At 36.4% G+C, this 21048-nt stretch overlaps 1 protein-coding gene across 2 annotated transcripts in view; it reads right to left on the reverse strand.

Annotated features, from left to right (window-relative positions):
• The window catches only part of MTBP (MDM2 binding protein), a 29530-nt gene that overhangs the window by 2048 nt on the left and 6434 nt on the right, over positions 1-21048 (reverse strand). For both annotated transcript variants that reach the window (XM_056486019.1, XM_056486020.1), the window contains exons 9-21: positions 20724-20818; positions 19878-19950; positions 18189-18306; positions 15167-15340; positions 13930-14043; positions 12461-12625; positions 12031-12124; positions 10310-10465; positions 7996-8091; positions 4656-4922; positions 3243-3474; positions 2018-2131; positions 290-355 (exon numbers count right to left, since the gene is read on the reverse strand). In XM_056486019.1, coding sequence (XP_056341994.1) covers positions 290-355; positions 2018-2131; positions 3243-3474; positions 4656-4922; positions 7996-8091; positions 10310-10465; positions 12031-12124; positions 12461-12625; positions 13930-14043; positions 15167-15340; positions 18189-18306; positions 19878-19950; positions 20724-20818 — 1764 coding nt within the window. The remainder of the gene's footprint in view (positions 1-289; positions 356-2017; positions 2132-3242; positions 3475-4655; positions 4923-7995; positions 8092-10309; positions 10466-12030; positions 12125-12460; positions 12626-13929; positions 14044-15166; positions 15341-18188; positions 18307-19877; positions 19951-20723; positions 20819-21048) is intronic.

A 21048-nucleotide genomic window follows, 5' to 3' on the forward strand; every position in this document is an offset into this window, starting at 1 on the left:
ATTAAAGAAAAATCTCATCTCTCTTTTTTCTTGTTTGTTTGTTTCAGTGATGTAGAAACATTTATTGTCTTCATTTTCATTTCTCACTGTGGCACATCATCTTGGGAGCTGTAACTAAAATACCATCCAAAACCTGGAAATTTTGCCTTGGTACTACTGACTCAGAGTTGGTGTGAGATCAGAGTGAAATGAGATGCACAGGCAAGGGTATGCACCTCTTCATCTCTTAAAGCTGTGGACAAAACCATCCTGTGGCTATGTACAGGAACAAATAAACGCATGGTCTTACCTGTTTAGCATTGCTACTTGCTGTTTTCTTCATTTCATCAAGAAGTCCTCTAGAAGTTTTAAGGTCCTAAATATGAAAAAAAAAAAAAGGCACAGATATCAGCAAGCTCATACGGTCACTCTAATTAGGGTTATAAGAGCCCTAATAAGCAGGGTAGTGTTACACTTTTATCACCTTACTCAGAACAACAGAAGAATATTTGACTTTGCTTTTTTAATTACAAAAAAGGAAAATAATTTGAATCTATTCCAGGTTTGCAGGGTTGCAGGTTTCCTTAGAGCAGTCCAAACCTAGTACTCAATTATGAACGAGTCTTCCTAACCTTCTGCATGCATATTTCTGCATGATTTCCAGAACATTTTTTATTCAATGATATTCAAAGTTCTTACAGTCTTGATTGAAATCCTGGTTCTATATAAACATGGAAATCAGCTGTGAGCCTACCCTGTAATACAGAGTTCTGGCAAAGAACAGAGAACCAGACATCAGAAATAAAATCAGTGCAGAAAAGGGAAAAACCTAGAATGACTTTTCTATTTTGCAGTCCATTTAGTGAGACCAACCTAATCTACTCTTTTAAACAAAGCAAGAACAAAACTTTGCTTGAAGAGAAAGACAATTCATATACTACTTGTCTCCAGAGGAAAATGATACCTATATTGCCATGCTTTTGGATTATGCTGCACACAGAAGGATTCAAAGAATTCCCACTGCAAGACAGTTCAGGAGAAGAAAATCCCATGACACCCCTCTCTAGAAAGGACAGGATCACTGCCATATTCTTCAATTTCCTTTTCTACTTGGAATGGAACCACAATCCCCAATTTGCTCTACTCACATCTCTACATTCAGCCCTTTCTGATTTTGGATTGGGAGATCTTCCTTCAGGGCATATTTCGGAGATTTTGGGAGCATTTACAGAATGACTGTACAACTGTGTTCCAATAATTTATGAAGTTGGGGCTTATCAGCAAGATGTTCGGATTGTGTAAGCATCCAGTCCTGTTCAACTTTCATTTAGCTTAAAGAACCATTACTGAAGTTGACTAAACTGGGCTGGTTCACCCATAGGTTAAACTCATGCAAATGAACAGCAGCTCAGCTTGTGAGCAATAGCTTTTAATCACTCCATACTATAATTAACTTGATTTTGTGCTCAGACCAAGTAACATGGGCTTCAGCACTGACTCACAGTCTCCCAGGTATTATGGAAAGAATTCTCATCTCCCCCTAAACATGATGTTGATGCAATTCTACAGGGTGCTGCTGAGCCAGTATGTTAGATAATAGAGCACATCATGTCAGGGAACTGCAATTTCTGAGTCAGTTCTGTAAGCTACTTATTTTGCCAACAACCTTAGAACAAGGGAGAAGCTGAGCTGCCACAGCTACAGCTGGGAGATACTCTATTGCTTCCTTAGCTGTTGCAGCTCTAAAAGTGACCTGACCTAAGAGGCCCATGCTTTAGTATACTATTTCACTATGTATAAAAGGCTACTGGTTTAGAAGGTCTCAGAACAAGCAAAAGCCCACCAAAATATATTGTAACACTACCTTCTGCATTTGACAACAAGTCCAAAGGTTTCTCTACATAATCAACACATTACTAACACACCACTGGGAAATATTAGCTTAATCAACTCTGAGTATCTCACATCTCAAGTTTTATTCAGGAGTGGCTTCACTTAACTAAGAATAAAGAACTGTAATAGTGTGCCTTCTAGCTACCTTTAAGTAGAATTTTGATATCTCAAATAGACGTTGGCTGCATGATGCAAAGCACTTATGATCCTCTGCAATTCCATGTTTTTGAAGAGTCTTAGCAACCACCTCCTTCAGCATCTTGGAAACAGAAGAAACACAATCAGAAGCTCATCCCAAGTACTACACAAAAAATTGTCTAAGGGAAACAAAAGAGCCCAAAACAGAAAACCTGAATTTTGTGATCTTGCCTGTCTTTAATCTATTGCCAAACATGATTAGCTCACTGCCCGAATTTGAGCAGAGTCATTTAACAATCTATTTCCATTTCCTTAATTTTAAAAAATTAAGAAAATGCTTACATGTCAAGGATCAGTGAATATTCACACAGAGCTTGGAAGATAAAAAAGAAGTCAATATTACATTATCTTGGGTTTTTTCTTCTCCAAAATAATATATATATAAAGATCACTTTTTGCCATGCTGATATTCCCTTGTTTGATGCATAAATATTAAAAAAAACCCCACACTTAAAAATTTGACACTAAAGTCATATAAGAAAATTTTCTGACATTCTTTACATCACAGATGTTTAAACTCTGATGTAGGTCTGAATGAGTCACACCAATTTATGCTTCTTTGGACCACTGCAACTTGCCTTTGACAGTACATTAACACTCCTGCAGTATTCTCCTTGTACCCTGGGACTAATTTAAAATTAGTATGGCCAAGCCAGAAAGAGTCTTGTGTATTGTATTTTAAAAGAGGCATTCCTAATATACACAGCTATTAATTAAACATTATTCCATCAAATAATTTTAACTGCTATCATAATTAATGGATTTATAGAACTATTGGAATCCCTTTATTCTCAGAATAGTCTGTTCCTCCACAATGCCTTTGAGCCTTTCAGCACATATACCTCTCTGGTGCCTTTAGGTTTTATATTAATCATCTATATTTCATAACTCCTATTAATTGATATTAAGTTCAACCTTTTTTATTTCTCATTGTTATGTCTCTCAGCCTTAATTCCCTGGGCATGATAAAATTTCCTGATACACTTTTTCATTCTTTGCTTCGGCAGCACTCTCCTCAGTGCCTTCAGGATTCTTTTACACAAGTGAAACAGAATGAAATTCAATAACAAATAACAGTTCATCTTGAGTTGAAAAAAATTTTTACAAATCAAGTCTCATGGAAAGAAGTTAAACATCTACTTCTTCACTAAGAGAACAAGGTGGATTTTTACCCTTGTGTGTTTCTGGGATCTCGATTCCTTGTCTTGCCTGGAGGCCTCAGGCTCTGCAGCTGAGCCAGCCTTGGTGCTTGCCCTGTGGCCTTGGCTGGGCAGTTTGGTTGGCACTGCAGCCACAGAAATGGATCTCTCAGAGCGTTTCCTCATCACAGCAACTGCACAGTGACTCCTGCTGCCTCCACTTGCCTGAGACAGGAGGGAGTCTGTACTCTCAGATTTGGTTAGCCTAGAAAGAATAATAAAAAAAACCCCAATAAAAATAACTTTTGGGTTTTGTACCGACTCTTTTAGTGCCATTGTTTCTGCTATAGAAGCTGCTGCTTTAGAGCAGTAAGTACTGAGCATTCCTGAAAACATCTGAAAACAGGATTCTATTCTGTAAATTTTTTTGTATAAGAACACTCTGCTGACTGGATTGGGCTCTGACATGCAGACCCATTGCACCTCTAATTTAAAAAGGTCTAGAAACAAATTGAAGAAATCAGGTAACTCAGAAAATAAAACTCTTGGGAAGAGAATTGACCTCCAGTCTTAGGATGAGACAAAATTTCTTGAAACTACCTAATTTCTTCTGAGCCTATAGGAATGTCAGAACTCATCTTTAACTATAGGAATTTAGGCATTATAATTCTATGGGAACATTGTAATCCTTGATCCTTCAACTGTAAGAGCATTAGTAATTCCAAACTCCAATTTACAAAATGTCAAATATAATCACATATTTTCTAACTATTCAGTAAGCTGCAAAAGATCTACATATTTCTAAAACCAGACCTCTGTTACAGGCTTATTTTGATTAGAATGCAAAGGGTATCAAACTGGAAATAAGGAAGAAATGAAGTATTACAGAAAAAAGTGAATTGGAAATAGTGTTACCTAGCAGTTATTTTTCACTGACAGAGTTTGCATCTTCAGAGTGAGGACAAGGTACAAAGGGAAATCTTAAAAACTAAACTTCCAGAAAAGACTTTAATAAACAGAGCTGACAATAAGAATGAATTTTGGTAGGTCATCTTATGCCAGCAGTCCTTTGGATTAGAAATTCAATTATTCTGTTTGTACAATCCTTGGCTTCCTAAACCTTTAGTTGTTTATTCGTAGTGCAGGAGCACTGACTGTTTCAGTCCTAGATGAGGCTGTCATCTTTTGAAAGGCACTTGAGACTGCCAGATATAACCCCAAATCTGTTCAATAAAGTGTGCCTGTGCTGCACGGTTTTGATTAATCTAACGCCACCCATGAGAGATCACACTTCAGAAAAAAAAGAACCTACAGAAGAGGATTAAACAACTAGAACATTTGTCTAGATAGCTTCACTAAAACATTTTGAGATGAAAGAAAAGATGCAGTTCACAAGAGACTGCTGAAACATTTCATGCTAAAGATTCATTTTATTCAGTGTATTACCTTTTCTTGGGATAAAAGTAATCCAGGTCTTTTGATCTGCGTTTTAGCCTTGATGTCTCTGTTTTGAGTTCACTTTGTAAAGACTCCTCATCAGGGACACTTCCAGGCTCTGACAAGACTGCAGGAGATGGGAGAGGGCTCAAGACAAGCGGCACAGGGCAGCACTCCTTGGTGCAAGTAGTCTGAGTTTCATAGCGGATAAGACGAGTTTGAAGTTCAGCATATCCCACATCTCTCTCCAAAGCTCTTCTGTTATCTAGACAATACCTAAAATTGAAATTGGGTAAGAAACCTGTGAGAGACAGTCTCTGCTTTAGTACAATCAGAAAAACTTACGTTTGAGTCATGTGAACTCTAAAACTTTTTTTTTGTTTGAACTGGCGTACAGTTCTGAAAGACAACTTTTAATAACCCAATAAATTAATCCTTGCCTGATGGATTTTGCTATACTTTAATCCAAATAAGAAGCTGAATTATACACTCTTTCTAATTCTTTACCCTGTTCTTATAAGATTTCCATGGACATTAGCAGAATTTTTTCCTTGAACAAACTCTTTGAAAAGCAACTTTTAGCTTTGTCTGAGATAAACACTGCTGTATGAGAGATTCACATTTTTCAAGTACTAAAAATACAAAAAAAGTATCACAGAACAAGCATAAGCTTCCTATTGACTACAATGAACAAAGTGGCTTAACCAACCACATTAACAGAACAAATTGTATTAACTACAGTGGGGCTGAAAAATAACAAATGAACAGTGCTAACTCAGTGAAATATACACATGAGATAACACAAAATGCATCTTGACTAACATTTCTCTGGTGTAAATGATTTCCAGGATTCCTTGCAAGAGAACAGTGTTTCATCACCCAGTAACTTTCTGTAGTGCAGGGAAAGGTAACAAACAGTAAATCCTGCATTATTTCAGCCTCATTGTTACAAACTGTTTTGAGCAGTGTGAGCTCTTGCTCAGCCCACCCTTCAAACTGCTCAGCAATGTTTCCTACTCTTAGGAATGCAAGACATATTCTTTACTTTCATCTCTTAACATGGAGTCATGTTAAATTGCTAGTTCTGATGTTTCCACATGCTTCAGAGTTCATATTCAGGGAGAAATTAATTTTTCTAATAACTGGCTGGTGAATCCATTTCTACAGTTGAGGAAGACTTTCCACTAGACAAACTCATTATCTGATAAGAAAGTAAGTTGTCTTAACTTAAAAATTTCAAGGTATTTAATTTTTCTTATTTATATTCTCAGTCCCCTGAGTAGTCACATTCCCTACAAAGATAAAAAAATCTATTTAACTTTAGAAGTTAAACTGTCATTTTACTCACTGCTTTAATAGCAAGTGCTTTTCTCTTTGCAAAACAGCATTCAAGGGTCTGGCACATGCTCATTACACCAAAGATTTGATTTAATCAAAATAGGAAGAGCCTCACATTCACAAGTCCTGGTAGACTTCAGCCACCCCAGTAATCTGTTGAACAAGCAATACATAGGTCAGAGGCAATCCTGGAGATTCCTTCTCTGAGTGAGAAGTGCTGTGTTGGACCTTGTGCCCACCAACAAGGAGGGGGTGGTGGGGAATGTGAAGCTCAAGGGCAGCCTTGGCTGCAGGGACCATTAAATAGTGGAGTTTGAGATCCTCAGGGCAGCAAGGAGAGCACACAGCAAGCTCACCCCTGGACCTCAGGAAAGCAGTTTGCTGTGGACACCAAGCTCTGTGGCATGGCCAACACTAGAGGGAAGGAATCCCATCCAGAGGCTTGAGATGTGGCCATGTACATACCCTGAGGTTCAGCAAGGCCAAATGCAAGGTCCTGCACCTGGGTAAGGGCAATGCTAGCACAAATACAGGCTGAGTGAAAAATTAATTGAGGGCAGCTCTGGGGAAAAAGATGTGGGATATTGGTGTCCCTGCCCGTGGCATGGAGACTGCAACTAGGTGATTTTTAAGGTCCCTTCCAACTCAAACCATTCTATGATAACTGCTACTCCATGTTTTTTTGACAAGACTTTAGCTCCATATATATACAGCAACTGGGCAGATGAAAACTGCATAGTACCAAACACATCTGCCCCATAACCACTACACTCCTGTTAAAATATGTTCTGGGCATACACTCTACTGCTTAAATATGTTCCAATCTCACTCTACTGTTTCCCTCCCATACTGCTAAGCACATTGCCCCTGCAATATTAATATGCCAGGATCTTCCTGCTCTCCACAATATTTGTGTTCTATTCTCCTCATATTTTGCTAGAAGAGGCAGCACAAGCTCTGCTGTGCCTAATTTGAAATCTCAGGTAATCTGAGGTCAGGTAAGGCAGCAAGATACCACACAGCAACAGACAGGCAAGTGGTTTCTTCCCACACCTACCATATGCATTTCTGTTTTCTATCCAGCTGTCTCTCTGTGCCACTTATTACAAATCTAAAAAGGCTAACAGGCTCATGAGTTACCATTTAGAAAAAGAGACAACTAAAGAGATAGGAGTGCTTCACTGCCCTAGAGAACCTGGCTAAAATTATCAGATATTAAACACAGGCTTAACCAAACTATTTGTAAAATTGATAGGGAAAAAATACCAGCAGCATTGCTGATAACCTGATAATCTGAAAATGTGATTTCAGGAGGCAGCAGAAGTTTGCACAAAAACTGAACTAATTATACCTGGTATCCACTGCATTTTTTAATATATACTGCACTTTCTGTTAAGGAAGAGTTATGCTAATTATCTACCACTGCATTTCTATAGCCTTTTTACTTTTCTCCTCAATGTCAATATTTGTAATTTTCTAAACTAATTTTATGCTGCTACATTATGTGAAAGTTTGCCCATTTGCTTGCTTTGACAAATAACTATTGCTGGCTGGCTGAGATTAACAGTCCTAAACATATGGTTCCTTTTGAACATCATTACCACTAACACTTGCCTGCTGGTGTTTCCAGGTTCCCTGAACATACATGTAGCAGCATCACAGGTCTCATTAAACCTTTTATATTTAATTTCAGACTAATAGTCAAAAGCAGAAACTAGGTATGTACTTAAAACATGTTCTACTCTAGGAACTTGATATGTACTAATTCCCTTGCCATTTTTAGTTCTGAATTAAAATTTTCAGAGACACTGAGAATAGATACAGCAGTACAACTGAGAAAAAAAGACTTTCAATATTTCCACATTACCATCAAGGCAGGAATGTTGCAATTTAAACCAGTGACATTTAAACCATAATTAACATGCCCTCAATATGTTGCTTGAAATATTTCTAATTATACCTAGACTGGAGACTAAAAAATAAATCTTTGAAAAGAAGCCAGGAAACTTACTCAAGTCCATGATAATGGCATCCAGCTGCTTTTTCAAAAGGCAAACCTCTCAGTTTTCGAGGAGTAAGCTCTGGTGTCAAAAGAAACGCATTTTCACTGAAAGGAGAAAAATACAGATCTACTTTAACTAGTTACCATCAGGATAAATTATACTTCCAAAAATCAGAAACAAGTGCCTTGACATAGGAAGACCAAAACAGCATGTCTTGCAGCTAAGCCCCCCAGGATAAAGCTTCAATGGAAAATTAAGTCTCTATTGAAGTGAGAATTTAAGTTCAACTAATTCCTACTGAGCTATTATTGTTACTGAAGCTCTTAGACATTTCATAGACAGTTAAGGTCACTGCTCCAAATAATTTACCACTAAAACTAGGCAAATATCAGAACATCACACTTGAGTAGTAGAATGAACTGAGAGGAACTGGGAAGTGACCTCCCATTTTTCAAACATGCACTATAAGTAGTGAATTCCTTCCCTTTGGCTTCAAGTTGTTGTCTCACCCAAGACTCATATTTCCCAGACTTCAGATGGCTTGTTTTCTGGGATATTTCAATTCCAGCTAGTAACTCTCTGCAGCTAAATCATGTGTTTGTTTGAAGGTATTTCAACAGAATAAGCCATAGCAAGGCAGCTAGAAAGATTCTGCTGCCAGATTTCAACATATTTATCTCTAAAGAAGGGGAAGAGACAAAGGCAAGGATGTAACAGAATCTGAAACTTACATACTGCTTCAAATTTTATTCATATAGACTGCCTCTGCACCATTTCCACTGGAATAACCTGAGAAAAACATCCAGGAAAGATGTGATCCTGAATCTAGCAAGATGATAATTTGGAAAGACTGTCAGCCAAAACTGTAATCTAACAAGCTTCTATCTAAGCTCAAACATGGAAAACAAGACAACATGCCTTTAATTCACCAGCCTCCCTCAAAATCTCTTCAATTCTTCTGTTGGTCAGGAAGATCCTTGGGTCTGTATTCACTGTTCTTGATCACCTACTGTGCAAAGCTTCCAGAGAATTTATTCAGAGCATCTGCTAGGGGAGTGAGCAGCTCAGAGTACAGCGTTCCGCTGGACTCGATTCAAATTCACATCTCACTCATCTGTAGCTCAAAGCAAATCATTTAAGACACTCAAGGTATTCTATGCTACACTGCTTCTCTGGAGGCTTTGAAAAAAATCAAAGACTAAAAAAATAGATCTTTGTAGTGAAAAATTATTCATTTCTTTCCCACACAATTAGTTGGAAGGAAAATATTTTAGCCAAAATTTGAAATCTTCTGCACTCATTAACAACCCAGTAGAAGATTCTAAATCTTTACTGCATTTTTTTCTAATTTACTTGAATTCTCTGCTCAGAATATATTAATTTTAGTTTCAAAACTTCAGTAATTATGTTACAGAAGTCTCAAAAATCCTACAGAAGATCCAAAACACTAAAGAACCTTTCTCTCTCACAAGCACTTTTACTACATACAATGATGTCTGAAAAAAGGATCAAGGGCTGTATCAAATAATTGCATAACAGTTTCTATTATTCAGTATTAAAAAGGTCAACAAATATATTGTAGTGATTGCAAAGACTGTCTTGCTTACCTAGCAGTCTGAGACACACTGCACAAATAGTACAGGCTCTGCTTCTACAAACACTATGACTCTTAGAGTCTGGCCTTAAACCTAACAGATGTTCAGATCCTGAAAATTACTCCAGTAACTCCATGTATCTATCTTCCTGCTGAAAAAACAGTGGTTAATATACTAATACTTACCAGCAAACACACTAAGAATGAATACTTGCAAAGCCACCACAATTTTTTCTTCAAGAACACTTTACCACATAAAAAGCATGACAGGAGACAAACACAGTTAAATAGGCTCAGCTATTTCCTTTTCTTGTTTTGTCTTCCCACCTAGACTCCCCTTCACTGAGAGAAATCACACCAAAAAAAATAAAGCTCTGCCACAGTAGCTTCTGCTTTACTAGAAATACTCTTTTTGAAACAGAGACATAGGGCAGCAGCAGCTTGGCAGGGCTCTACCAGGAACCCATTTGTGCTTCAGGTGATTATTTTGTCATTTAAATGCCTAGGACCAAGACCATCATCTCCAGCCATTTCAGATTCTGAAAGAACTAAATAGCAATACTGACTGGAGACCAAATCAGCTGATTTCACTGGCAGGCATGTGATGTAAGGATGTTGCAAGTTATAAACTCCAATCCAGTTAGGCCACACTGTGACTCCCATTCCACCCTTATTTACATCCCCCAACATCAGCTCTGCATTCAGTGGCTTGAACATGCTGATCATACCGCTTGGGAACTTGGAGAGGCTGGAGATCCCCCACGGGCAGCCCTTCTGGGGTGAAATACTTCAGCAGCTCTTTGGCATCCAGCAATGTCAGGGACTCCCTCTGGCTGTCTTTATGTCCCAGCAACTGCTCAGATGAATGTGCAAACAGAGGAACTCTGGAAAAAAGAAAGCAAGCAAAGACCAATCTAAGATTTTTTTTCCTTTTTTTTTTAATAAACGCATGGTATTTAAAAAGATACTAAATCATTATTAGTCTGGAGCAATTAAACTAGCAACAAAATAAAGCCAAGAAAGTGGCTCCTTGAGAAATTCACACATGTTCATGATAAAGAACATGATAATTGGTGGAAATTCTCTAACATTCAACTGAAGAAAATAATTTCTTCAAGAATTTAGAGCTTGGTTATGAAATACAACATGGGAAGATTATTCACCCCTTTTTTTCTATTTTAGGACCAAAACTGGTTCCCATTTAAAAAAAAAAAATACAATACACAGGAAAGGAACCATAAAGCCACTACTGCATACAACCCTCTATTCTTTTCTTAGTGTCTTACATCAAGTATATCAAAGTTCTGCCTCTACTGTTACACAACACGTTGTATCATGATGCAGGATAAGAAAGATAATCAGTTCAGATTATGAGCAATAAACACCAACTATGTAACAGAAAGATCCTTCAGGAAGCTTCTTGACAGCTAATTAAAAATAAGAATTTTGCCTATTTCAGAAACAAAAGGCAATAATAATAATGATGATGATGATAATAATATCACCATGAGAAAACTAATGTGAGAATTTAGCACATGCAGAACTCCAATCTAAGCCATGGCCAACTATGGTACTTGAAAGAGAGAAATGGGATGGAAGTGACTCAGAAAAGGACAGTTGGACACTTGGCTCTACAGGTCTGTCAGCAAGAACATTAACGCCACCAAAGACCATTAAGTCACAGAATTACAAAATAAGTTGAGTTGCAAGGGATCACAAGGATATTGGAGCCAACTCCAAACCCTTCCTGAGCTCTGTCAGGCTGGTGCTGTGACCATTTCCCTGGGGAGCTGTTCCAGTGCCCAACCACGTTCTGGGTGAAGAACCTTTTCCTAATATCCAACCTAAACATTCCTTGACAAGTCTTATATAGAGTGAGAGCTAAATTGAAATCAACGGGATGTCTTAAGTGACACAAAGATCTATGGGTTTCATTTGAACAGCACTGAAGGCAAAATGTAACTAAATATAATTTCAAACATAAAACCAATAAGCTCTTTGACTTCAAAATTACTTGATATATGATATTAAGTACTAACTATTTGGGAAATATGAGGAGATTAGAACACATTGCACATGTTGACAAAAACACCTGAATTAATCTCTTACTTAGGGTATGTTGGGAGAAAGAAATTTTGTATGTTTTCCTACCAGGGCTACTATTTTCTAGAAGTGCCATTGTGGTCATTTAGTTTAAGGACTATTCTACTTTTAGTTAGTTTCCAGTTGTATTTAATCAATAAAAATCAAAACAATACTTCTTAAAATACCAAGAAATTACATCTTTGGAAATTGACAGAAAAATAGTTTTAGTGTTAAACAATATTTTCTTTGAAAGATTATTAATATATGTGAAAACAGCTAACACAATGTTTATCAACATATAAAGTTCCTCTATAGTGAAGTTCAATGGCTACTCCAAAGAAAACCCCCAGTATTTCACTATTACCTCATTTTTTGTTTGTTTTTTTCAAAGTTTTCCAAATTCTGAAGAACATGTCTTTCTGGCCACTCCAATGGATTTGGCTCTATTAAATCAGTCTCTGCAAGAAATGTAGAATAACCCTAAATAAAGGATCTTATTCTTTAAAGAAACAGATATTCCTCAATGTATATCTCTAAAAGTATGTAAATAAAAATCTGTCTGGTAATGCGATCAGAAATATTTTCTGGACAATTTTTTTATCAAGGAAGAAAAAGGAAATAGGTAATGCAAGAGTAATTTCAGTTTGCAAAATAAGCCTAGAAAGCTACTTCACTTTTCCTTCTATGTTTTCTTCTTTTGGTGAAAAGACTTTACTCCTTTTACTAAAAGACTGATGACCAGTATGAAGAAACATCCAAAGTAAACAGTGTATTTTGTAAATAAAAATACTTACTACATGTCACAGTACACGACCTGGTTTTATTGCAGACCTTCTGTAGAACTGGCTTAGGAAGACAAGTGCTGCACAGGTCCATGAAACATTCTCTTGTAAGTTTTAATAAGCTTTTGAACTCATTGGTAGAAATAACTGCAAGCTGCTTGGTCAATTCCTTTCTCTCTAGAAAGGAAAAAATAAAAGGTACTGCATCTGCTAAGTAACAAAGAACAATGGGAACCAGCTAAAAAGCAATTAAACAAGAAAATCCCCACCCAAAACCAGTAACACAAATAAGTTAACTTGACACTTACTATTGTACATTAAGACATGGGTTTATTCCAAAGACAAGTGAAAAAACAGCAGTGAATAGCTGAAGTCACACGTCATTCATGTTTTTACAGTCCTTTAACTTCTGGATATGTGCATTTCTGAGTATATCCAGGTTTGAATCCCCCAGAGACAAAAACCTGGACTTGCTGAGACTAAAAGTGAAGGGTTCCAGTCTGCAGAGCCTCCCACCCACCTGTTTCTACTGCTGTTGCAGCAGTGTGGCTCCAGTATAACTGACAGCCTGTTCTGGTCTCTTTGGCCATAGTATTACAGGCCAGGTAATTCTGGTATGATTTAGGACAATCAGTGAATCCCAACTGCTCCTACTCATCTCTGAATGGAAATGGGTGACTCAGTCAAAAGAAACTAAAACACAAGCTCTAAAGCAGGCTCAGCTCCAGGGTTGAAGCAGAGAGGAATCTGAGAATGACTGCAAATTAGCAGGGGGTGTGGGGTGGGAGACAAGATTACTTACAGAAATCTTATTTTCTTTAAGCTGCTATTCTGTTAATGATAATACACTTAAATTATCTCCACAGCATGCCATTTTCAATAAGCCAGCCAATCTCTCTGAGGTATTTTTTTCTTTTAATTGAGTCTCTTTAAGCAATGGACTTAATATGGGAAAAAACAGGACACTCAAATGTACTTCTTTGCAAAGTCATAAAAATCTAAGGAGGATGACCCTTCGAGTTTTTATTATTAATGATGCATCATGATATATCTAACAAATCTCTAATGCATGGTTTTCCTCCGCTGCTTAAGACTTTTCAAAGAAAGAATAAAATTTTAAACAGCTGAAAAACCCAAACCAGAATTTTTATTTTTGTAGAAGGCATATCCAGCAGTAAAGGATTTTGGGGAAATCACCACAGAATTGCATAGAATTATTTCAATGCTATGCTCAAAAATTCAGAGTATTCATGTAACAACCATTAACACTAATTCAGTGTTACCTTTTCCATTACCTGACAGATCACCATGGCTGTACTTCAAAGTTTCTTTTTAAACTTCTGCTATTTCTTCACAAAGTGATCAACACACTTTGGTTGTCAAACAGCTTCAGTTTTGTAAGGTGAGCCATCCCATCCAATTTGAAATAAAGACCTTTTAAATACTAGTTTGAGAATTATCAAACCTTTCCCATTACTTACTGAGATACTCCTTCAAGGCAAACACTTGGAGACGAGACAGTTTTGTTTCTCTCTGCACAATCTCCTCTCCAGAATAGCATGGCAGAGACTTGATAAAGGCAGAAATATGACAGCCTGTACAAATTAGGAGAAATTTGTATTACAAATCTCTCTTTGGAGTCATTATTTAATAGAAGATATAAACATAGGAAACATAAAAATCTCATATTCAAAGGAAACAACCAGACTTTCAAATATGGCTAATCATTGAAAAACCAAACAAATTCATTCCAGTTGAACACCAGGAGGATAATTTCAAAGAGATGCCTGACTAACATTTTTGAATGCCTGTACAAAACCAGTATAATGACAACACAATTAACATGATTAAAATTTAAAGAAGGTAAAAAGATCCTAAGTTTGATACCAGGAAAGAAAAGTTCTCTCCCAACATATGGTCAAGGACTTTCAATCTTCTGACACTGTACTAATGGGATTTTAATTAGGATAAATGGCAGAGTAGTCAGTCATATCGCACACAGATTTATTTCAATATAAGGAATTAAGCAGATAAGATGCAGGTCACTTTGCTCCTTTTCTTTGCCAGTGTTATTGAAACAAATACAGGAATTAGTAGAGTTATCTAGTAGGTGTAGTTGTAACATGACAACTACTCCATGATAAATGGCTGCATACCTGCTCTTCCCTAGTGGAGCAGTTAGGAGTGCCAGCTCGTACCCTAAACACTCTGCAGTAACATGGACATCAGCAAATGAACTGAAGGTGATAACAAAACTCAGTTTGTCTACTGGCCTTGCAGACTTTTCATCAGTAAAACAGGATTTGCAAGAGGTATTTACCTAGATTTTTGGCATGGGCTGGTCAGTCTTTACACCAACAATACACACTTTCTAAATTTTAAGCTTTCTCAAATTTGTTTTGCATAAATATTACCTGTATGTATTTTTACAATAAGCAATTTTCAGCTAATCTCAATTATGAGAAATGACTGACAATAACTTTGCATAGCCAATTTTAAAAATATGGTAGCAATAAATTCTGTGAATAAATAAGCTCTTATTATATTTTCTTATGAATGTAGAAAAATATTGTTAAAAGATACATTCATAAAAGATGTAATATTTCTCCTTGTCTTCTCCCTTTTAATACTGACTGGAGTGAATAAAAGGAACTTACGAAATTTAACATCATTTGCCCGCATTCAGATACTCGTTAATAAATATGTGATTACTCTTACCTGACTCTGTTCCTTCTTCTTTTGTCTTTAGCTTTCCATTTACTGCTGCAAGAGTGGCCATCCCATTGATCTGGCCAGCTGAATGAATCAAGGTTGCTTTACATCCTCCAGAGCCATTGCCTTGCAGCAAGAAATAATATCGGCAAGATTCTCCTTTCAGTTCAATTTCTGGAACTGAACAAACATCAGGACATAACTGAAACACCCTCAGGAAAACATCTTTAAAACAAACTATAATCCAGCATCAAATTGCTTTCTTCTGTTCAGTGAGGGATCTTACTAACCATCAACCAAAAGAAGTTCTTTATCTGGGCTAAGTAAGAGGCAAACCTTTAACTGGCAACTCTACATTTTTACCATGAAACAATAAAGAGAAGTTTCTGTTCTGCTAGGTAAAAACAGGCTTATGTGCATTGAAACAATGTAAGTGTTCAATGGATGAACATACAACTGTAGAAGAAAAGGAAATATTGTACACACTCTTCCCAAGGACACTGCATTATTCATTAATAAAAGCTTCATTCCCTGCTTTACCCTTGTGCCTGGATGAAAGATAAAGACATTCTATTTATAAAGACTGGCATATAGTATTCAGTTTTGAAAGTAAATTAATGTGGGATCTGACAGTAACAGTGAAAGGATGGGTTTGCTATCTTTGCACACAGGAAACATTTTACACCACCTTGGTAGACAGAGCAATCAAGATAATTAATACTTCTTGATGTACTAAGTTTCAAAAGTAAAATATTTTAAGCTCATAAGATATTTGCAGTACTGTCTCAATAATTAAGTCTATGGGATCTTAACATTTATTAGTACCATAATTTTTTGTTAGCAACAAATAATATATTCCTGTGTTTGTTGAAAATTTATAGTTGGCCACAGAAAATAGGGGAAATCCCATTTTCTCAATACATAAATTCAAAGAAAAAAGAATAAAGAAAAAATATTCCAGAAATGTTGTCATGTCCTGTTTCCCATATCATTTGAAATATATTCCTTTTCCAGTTTATCTTGGCATCTCAAAGCTGATTCCTAACTGGTAAGGTTTTATTCCACATTTTAATCTTAGCATTTAAGAACTACCAATACCAAGAATTATACCTTTCCAGAGATGGAAGAGATTAAGGATTCATAAAACCTTAGGTACAGTCAGATTAGTGGTAGCCAATAAAAAAATCAAGTTTTCAACTAAACAAGAAAATTCATTTCAAAAGCATTGTTTCTCCTCTTACTCAAGGGGCTTAATAAGAACATATTGTGTATTACTGATCACATTATTACAATAGTTAATAGTATTAACTATTGTGTAATAGTTAATACTTGTACAAAACCTTTCCACTGGAGCACAGGATAAATATCCTGTAGACACTGCAGATCTTGTGCTCATTTGACTGCATCAGTAGTATCTCTCCAATAAATACAAATGCTGCTGCTGTGACCAGCTCTACACCTTGTGTACTCTACCCCTTCCAAACAAGCAGAGAGAACTTTAAATCTATATAGTGCTGATGCCATCTGGGTTTTGCCTTTTTTTTTATGTTCTCCATATTCTTCACACATATATTTGTAACTCTGTCACCTATTGTATTAGTAGCTAGTTTCCCCAGTACTTTTCCATGGCATTTCCCTAAGCAGAATTACAAAACTAATTCCAGAGCTGCAAGCCCCAGAAGGTACTAGGCTCTGTACTGTCTTAGATCTTCCTGGGTACCAAGGCTGACAACAACTCTTGGAGATACATTCTCCTGGACAGAGTACAACTAGTGCTGAAGGGGGGAGCTCCAGAGAAGAGGCTTGACCTGGGGGGAATTGCATCACCACTTGTCCTCCTAATTGGTGCTTTTTATCAATTATGCTCATTTCTTAAAGCCTATAAATGTACTCACCCCTGGGGGTGTGGGCTTTTGTAGACATCTTTTCATAACTGCCTCTGAAGGTCTTCATTAAAGATACTCTTTTAAATTACCTCCTTGCTAAAATTATCTTGAGTTTCATTTCCAGGTTGGGAAAAAGACAACACTGCCAGCATTCATTCCATAATTAAGCTTCTTGTCCTGTTATACAACTCTTCCTAATTCCTCTCAATTTTTTCCTGTCCCTAAACCTGAAAAAATATCAGTCACCAATATGAGCCATTCTCATCTGCATACTTGTCTTGAGCTGACACCAGAAATAGTCACTGTTCCTTGGAATCTACATTAATTACATATTAGACGATGTATAAACAACAAGATTATAAAAGAAGGCAGAATCCAGCACTTCACTGTGTCCTAGGCAAGTACTTTAAGCATTGGGTTACCACCAAGTTCCTTTTAGCCTGATTTTTTCAAGTGCCTACAAACCTCAGTCACTGCTTGTACAGTGCCTCCACTTGCAGGACACATTTACTGGCAGACAGAAAAACTTCCCCCAGCCTTGGTCTGCATTGATTCTCTTCTCCCACTGTTTGAATCAGATTTCTAAGCACTGGCACAGGGTATGAGAGTCAGCTGCCATCAGTGGAGCCATACAGGGAGCACATTTTCAATCACAGATTTAGAACACTGGCTCCCAGGAGAATGAAGGCATTCAGCATTTCTTAATAGTCTGTACTTTCCCAGGAGAGACTGAAATGAAATGCAAGTGCACTGCAGAACCTCTGGAAATGCTTAAATGAGAAGGGAAGCACCTCAGTGAAGCAGACTAGAATTGAATCTGCAGAAGTAAATCTCTGTGCCATGGATTTTACAATCACCTTACAAAGACATGTGGAAATTGAATCTTAACTGACAGACAGGACATAAAAATGGTTTAAAGGAGTTGCCTTGTTTCCCCAAAGCTTGTCATGCTGTTACCATTTTTCTTCCTACAGGTTTGCATAGCTGAACTTGCTTTCACCAAATCGTCTCATGTCAATGACGATTACAATCACTGATTCATTTCACTGAAGTTAAAAAGAGAATCCCAAATGTACAGAAAAAATTCACCATACACACACACACACATATATATACATATAACCACAACAAAATACACATACCAGAAATGACCTTGGGTTTCTTAGCCATATATTCCTTCCATTTCTTGGTGCTCAGCTGAGCAGGAGATGGGATCAATACACTGCTTACATTACATGGCAATGTAAATAAAGCTCCCACCTAAATAAGGAGAGCAAATATAAGACATGCAATATTAGTGAAACCTGTTTTACATTTCATTCTTGAGCAACTGATTTGGCACTACTTCAAATCTATTGGAATTGAAGAAAAACATCTCCACTTAACACACCTGTCATTCATATCAATCAAAATGGAACTCCATTTGACACAAAAGCTGTAAAAATTGTGTTTACTTTTTGGTCTAATTGAGAGATCATGAACTGCTGAATTTTCATTTCATACATAAAAAGGTATTTATTATGTATTGCAAGTGTCTAAATAACCAGGCTACAAACGTTTTTGTAGAGCAGTATCCAGAATGAAAAGTGAATTCAAAGATAATAGTTGCCACCAGTGATTCTGCATTCCTAAGAAAAAAAAAAAAATTTCCTTCCTACATATTACCCTAGTCCCTTAACCAGATACTGGACTATGTTTATGTTTCTACATAGACTTCAGATCAAAAAGCACTAACAGAAAAATTGCAGACATATTTGAATTCTCAAGCAATAAAGCAATGCTATTACAGGTATTAGAAAAGCCTATGAACATGCAATATTTCCAGCAGCAGACTGCAAAAAACCCTATGAGAAACTGTTCTTTTAAATATATTCAATTCAACATGAGCAGACTCTAAAAAGTAACCTGAAAACATGCTTTCACTGTTTGGGCTTCTTCTTTAAAAAAACTAGTAGAAATGCAAGCCCTTTGGTTGCAAAAGATGTATAACCAAGTGTTCAGTGTTCTTAAGTAAAATGAAGATTACCTGGGATATTTACCAATATAAAATCATTTTAAAAAATACTTTTTTTGAAAAAGGACCTTTTCCTTTTCTGGCTAAGTTAATGGAGAACAGAGTAGCAGGGCAGAAAGAGTTACTAAAAACCCAAATAACAAACTGAAAATGAAACATATAGCCTGATAATGGGATACAATCTTCACAGTAAACAAAAAACATATGTTATTCATAATAACTGCATCACCATTTTTGAAGTGCAGGTTTTGTTTTAAATGGCACAGATTTATTTTATAAGCACTAAAAAACTTTCCTAAACAAGATGTATTACCTTGTATGTAAAGGTGATAGAATGTTCAGGAAAAACATCTTCAAACTAATACTGTGGCTATGAATAATCTCACTATCATTTCAAGGCAGAGGAGGGAGGGAAAAACAGGACTGTAAATGTTTCATGAAATCTTTTTATCCAAAATCAGAATATGCACATATAAAATAAAAAAGCTTACCATTTCACAGTAGCTAGATTTTTGTAGGCCACATAGATGCCTGTCTTTTGCTAAAAAAACCAATACCTCAATTATGATAGTACAGGAATTATCTGTCAGGATAGGATTCAACAGAAAATGCTTTAGGAGATTGAAACAGCTTAGACAAAGAAAAAACTGTTCATTGGGTATGTATAGCATGGACCACTGAAATCCATGTTTGCTTTAGAATTAAATACTGAAGAAGCTTAGACAAACACTTTGTTTAAAAAAAAATATTCCTGCGTCTTTTATAGGCAATATGCATTCCTTTATTTTTCTGCTATACATAAATAAAAAGTTTTTACCTTCCCAGAGAGAAAAGAAATCTGGTCCAAAAGCAGTGTAGATGCCTCCTTGGTATTCTTTCTTGATAGGCTCCTGAACAGAGTAGTTTAAGGAACATCTTCACAAAGAACTATGCACCTCTTTTTCACAAATCAGGTTACCATTGTATCTGAAAGAAGCACTGCAAGCATCTAATTTTTGATACTACAGTATTACAAAACATAAAAAATCATCTCTCTAGGTAAAGTGATACATTTTAAAATGTTATATGACAAACTACTCCGCTGACATCTCTATTATAGGCAGACAGAAACAGATATTTATATATTCAAAATCATAGCAGGCTTATACATCCTAAGGTATTATTGGCATACCAAGACTAGTACCAAAAGCACATACTTTTAAAATCCTATAGTAACATATCTCAAGATCTCTGCAGCACACTCACTCAGAGAACTCCTCTGCTAAACCTTGCCTCGAATTCTGCCATTGCACGATAAAAATACAGTTTGTAGACAAATGTTCCTATATTGTGAAGCATGCTATATTCATTCATTAGAAAGGCTTGAGGCTTTTTTTTAAATTTAAACAGAATAAACATTTCTCTATTCTTTTCCCACAAAGATCTTCCACATCAACAGACAAATTATATATGCAATAATATCAACAACACATGGTTATTGCTAATGTAATTAGCAATAAAAAATCCAGTTGTGAAGAATCACTATGACTGTTTTGGCAGTCTAGAATGGAATGAGCCCTTGCCTATCTTCATTTGTCTGCTTCTTGCATGGGTAGATGCTGATCTTTTTCTTTCTGCTACAGACAATTACCAGTAGTAGTTTATATCCTTAAAAAAAGGATACAGCTCAAACTCCAGATCTGATACAAAAATGGAAGGTAGATCAGAGAGCACCACCATCTGTAAAAATTCCAATGCAGGACCATAGTAATGAAAAACCTGAAAAAGAGATCAAATATATATGTAACACCATATATAATGTTATACCAGCAGAAATTTCTCAAGTGCTTGGCTATAGTCATTAGTCTTGGAGATAGCATCTGAAAAGAAAAAGGAATATAGAAACATTTCACATCATCATACCAAATTATATGAAAAAAAGGAAGGTATTTAATTTTTCTAAATAAATCTGACTTTACAGACTGTCAACAATGTGCATCAAATTAATT

Source organism: Oenanthe melanoleuca, chromosome 2 (genome assembly GCF_029582105.1).
Source record: "Oenanthe melanoleuca isolate GR-GAL-2019-014 chromosome 2, OMel1.0, whole genome shotgun sequence".
NCBI lineage: Eukaryota > Metazoa > Chordata > Aves > Passeriformes > Muscicapidae > Oenanthe > Oenanthe melanoleuca.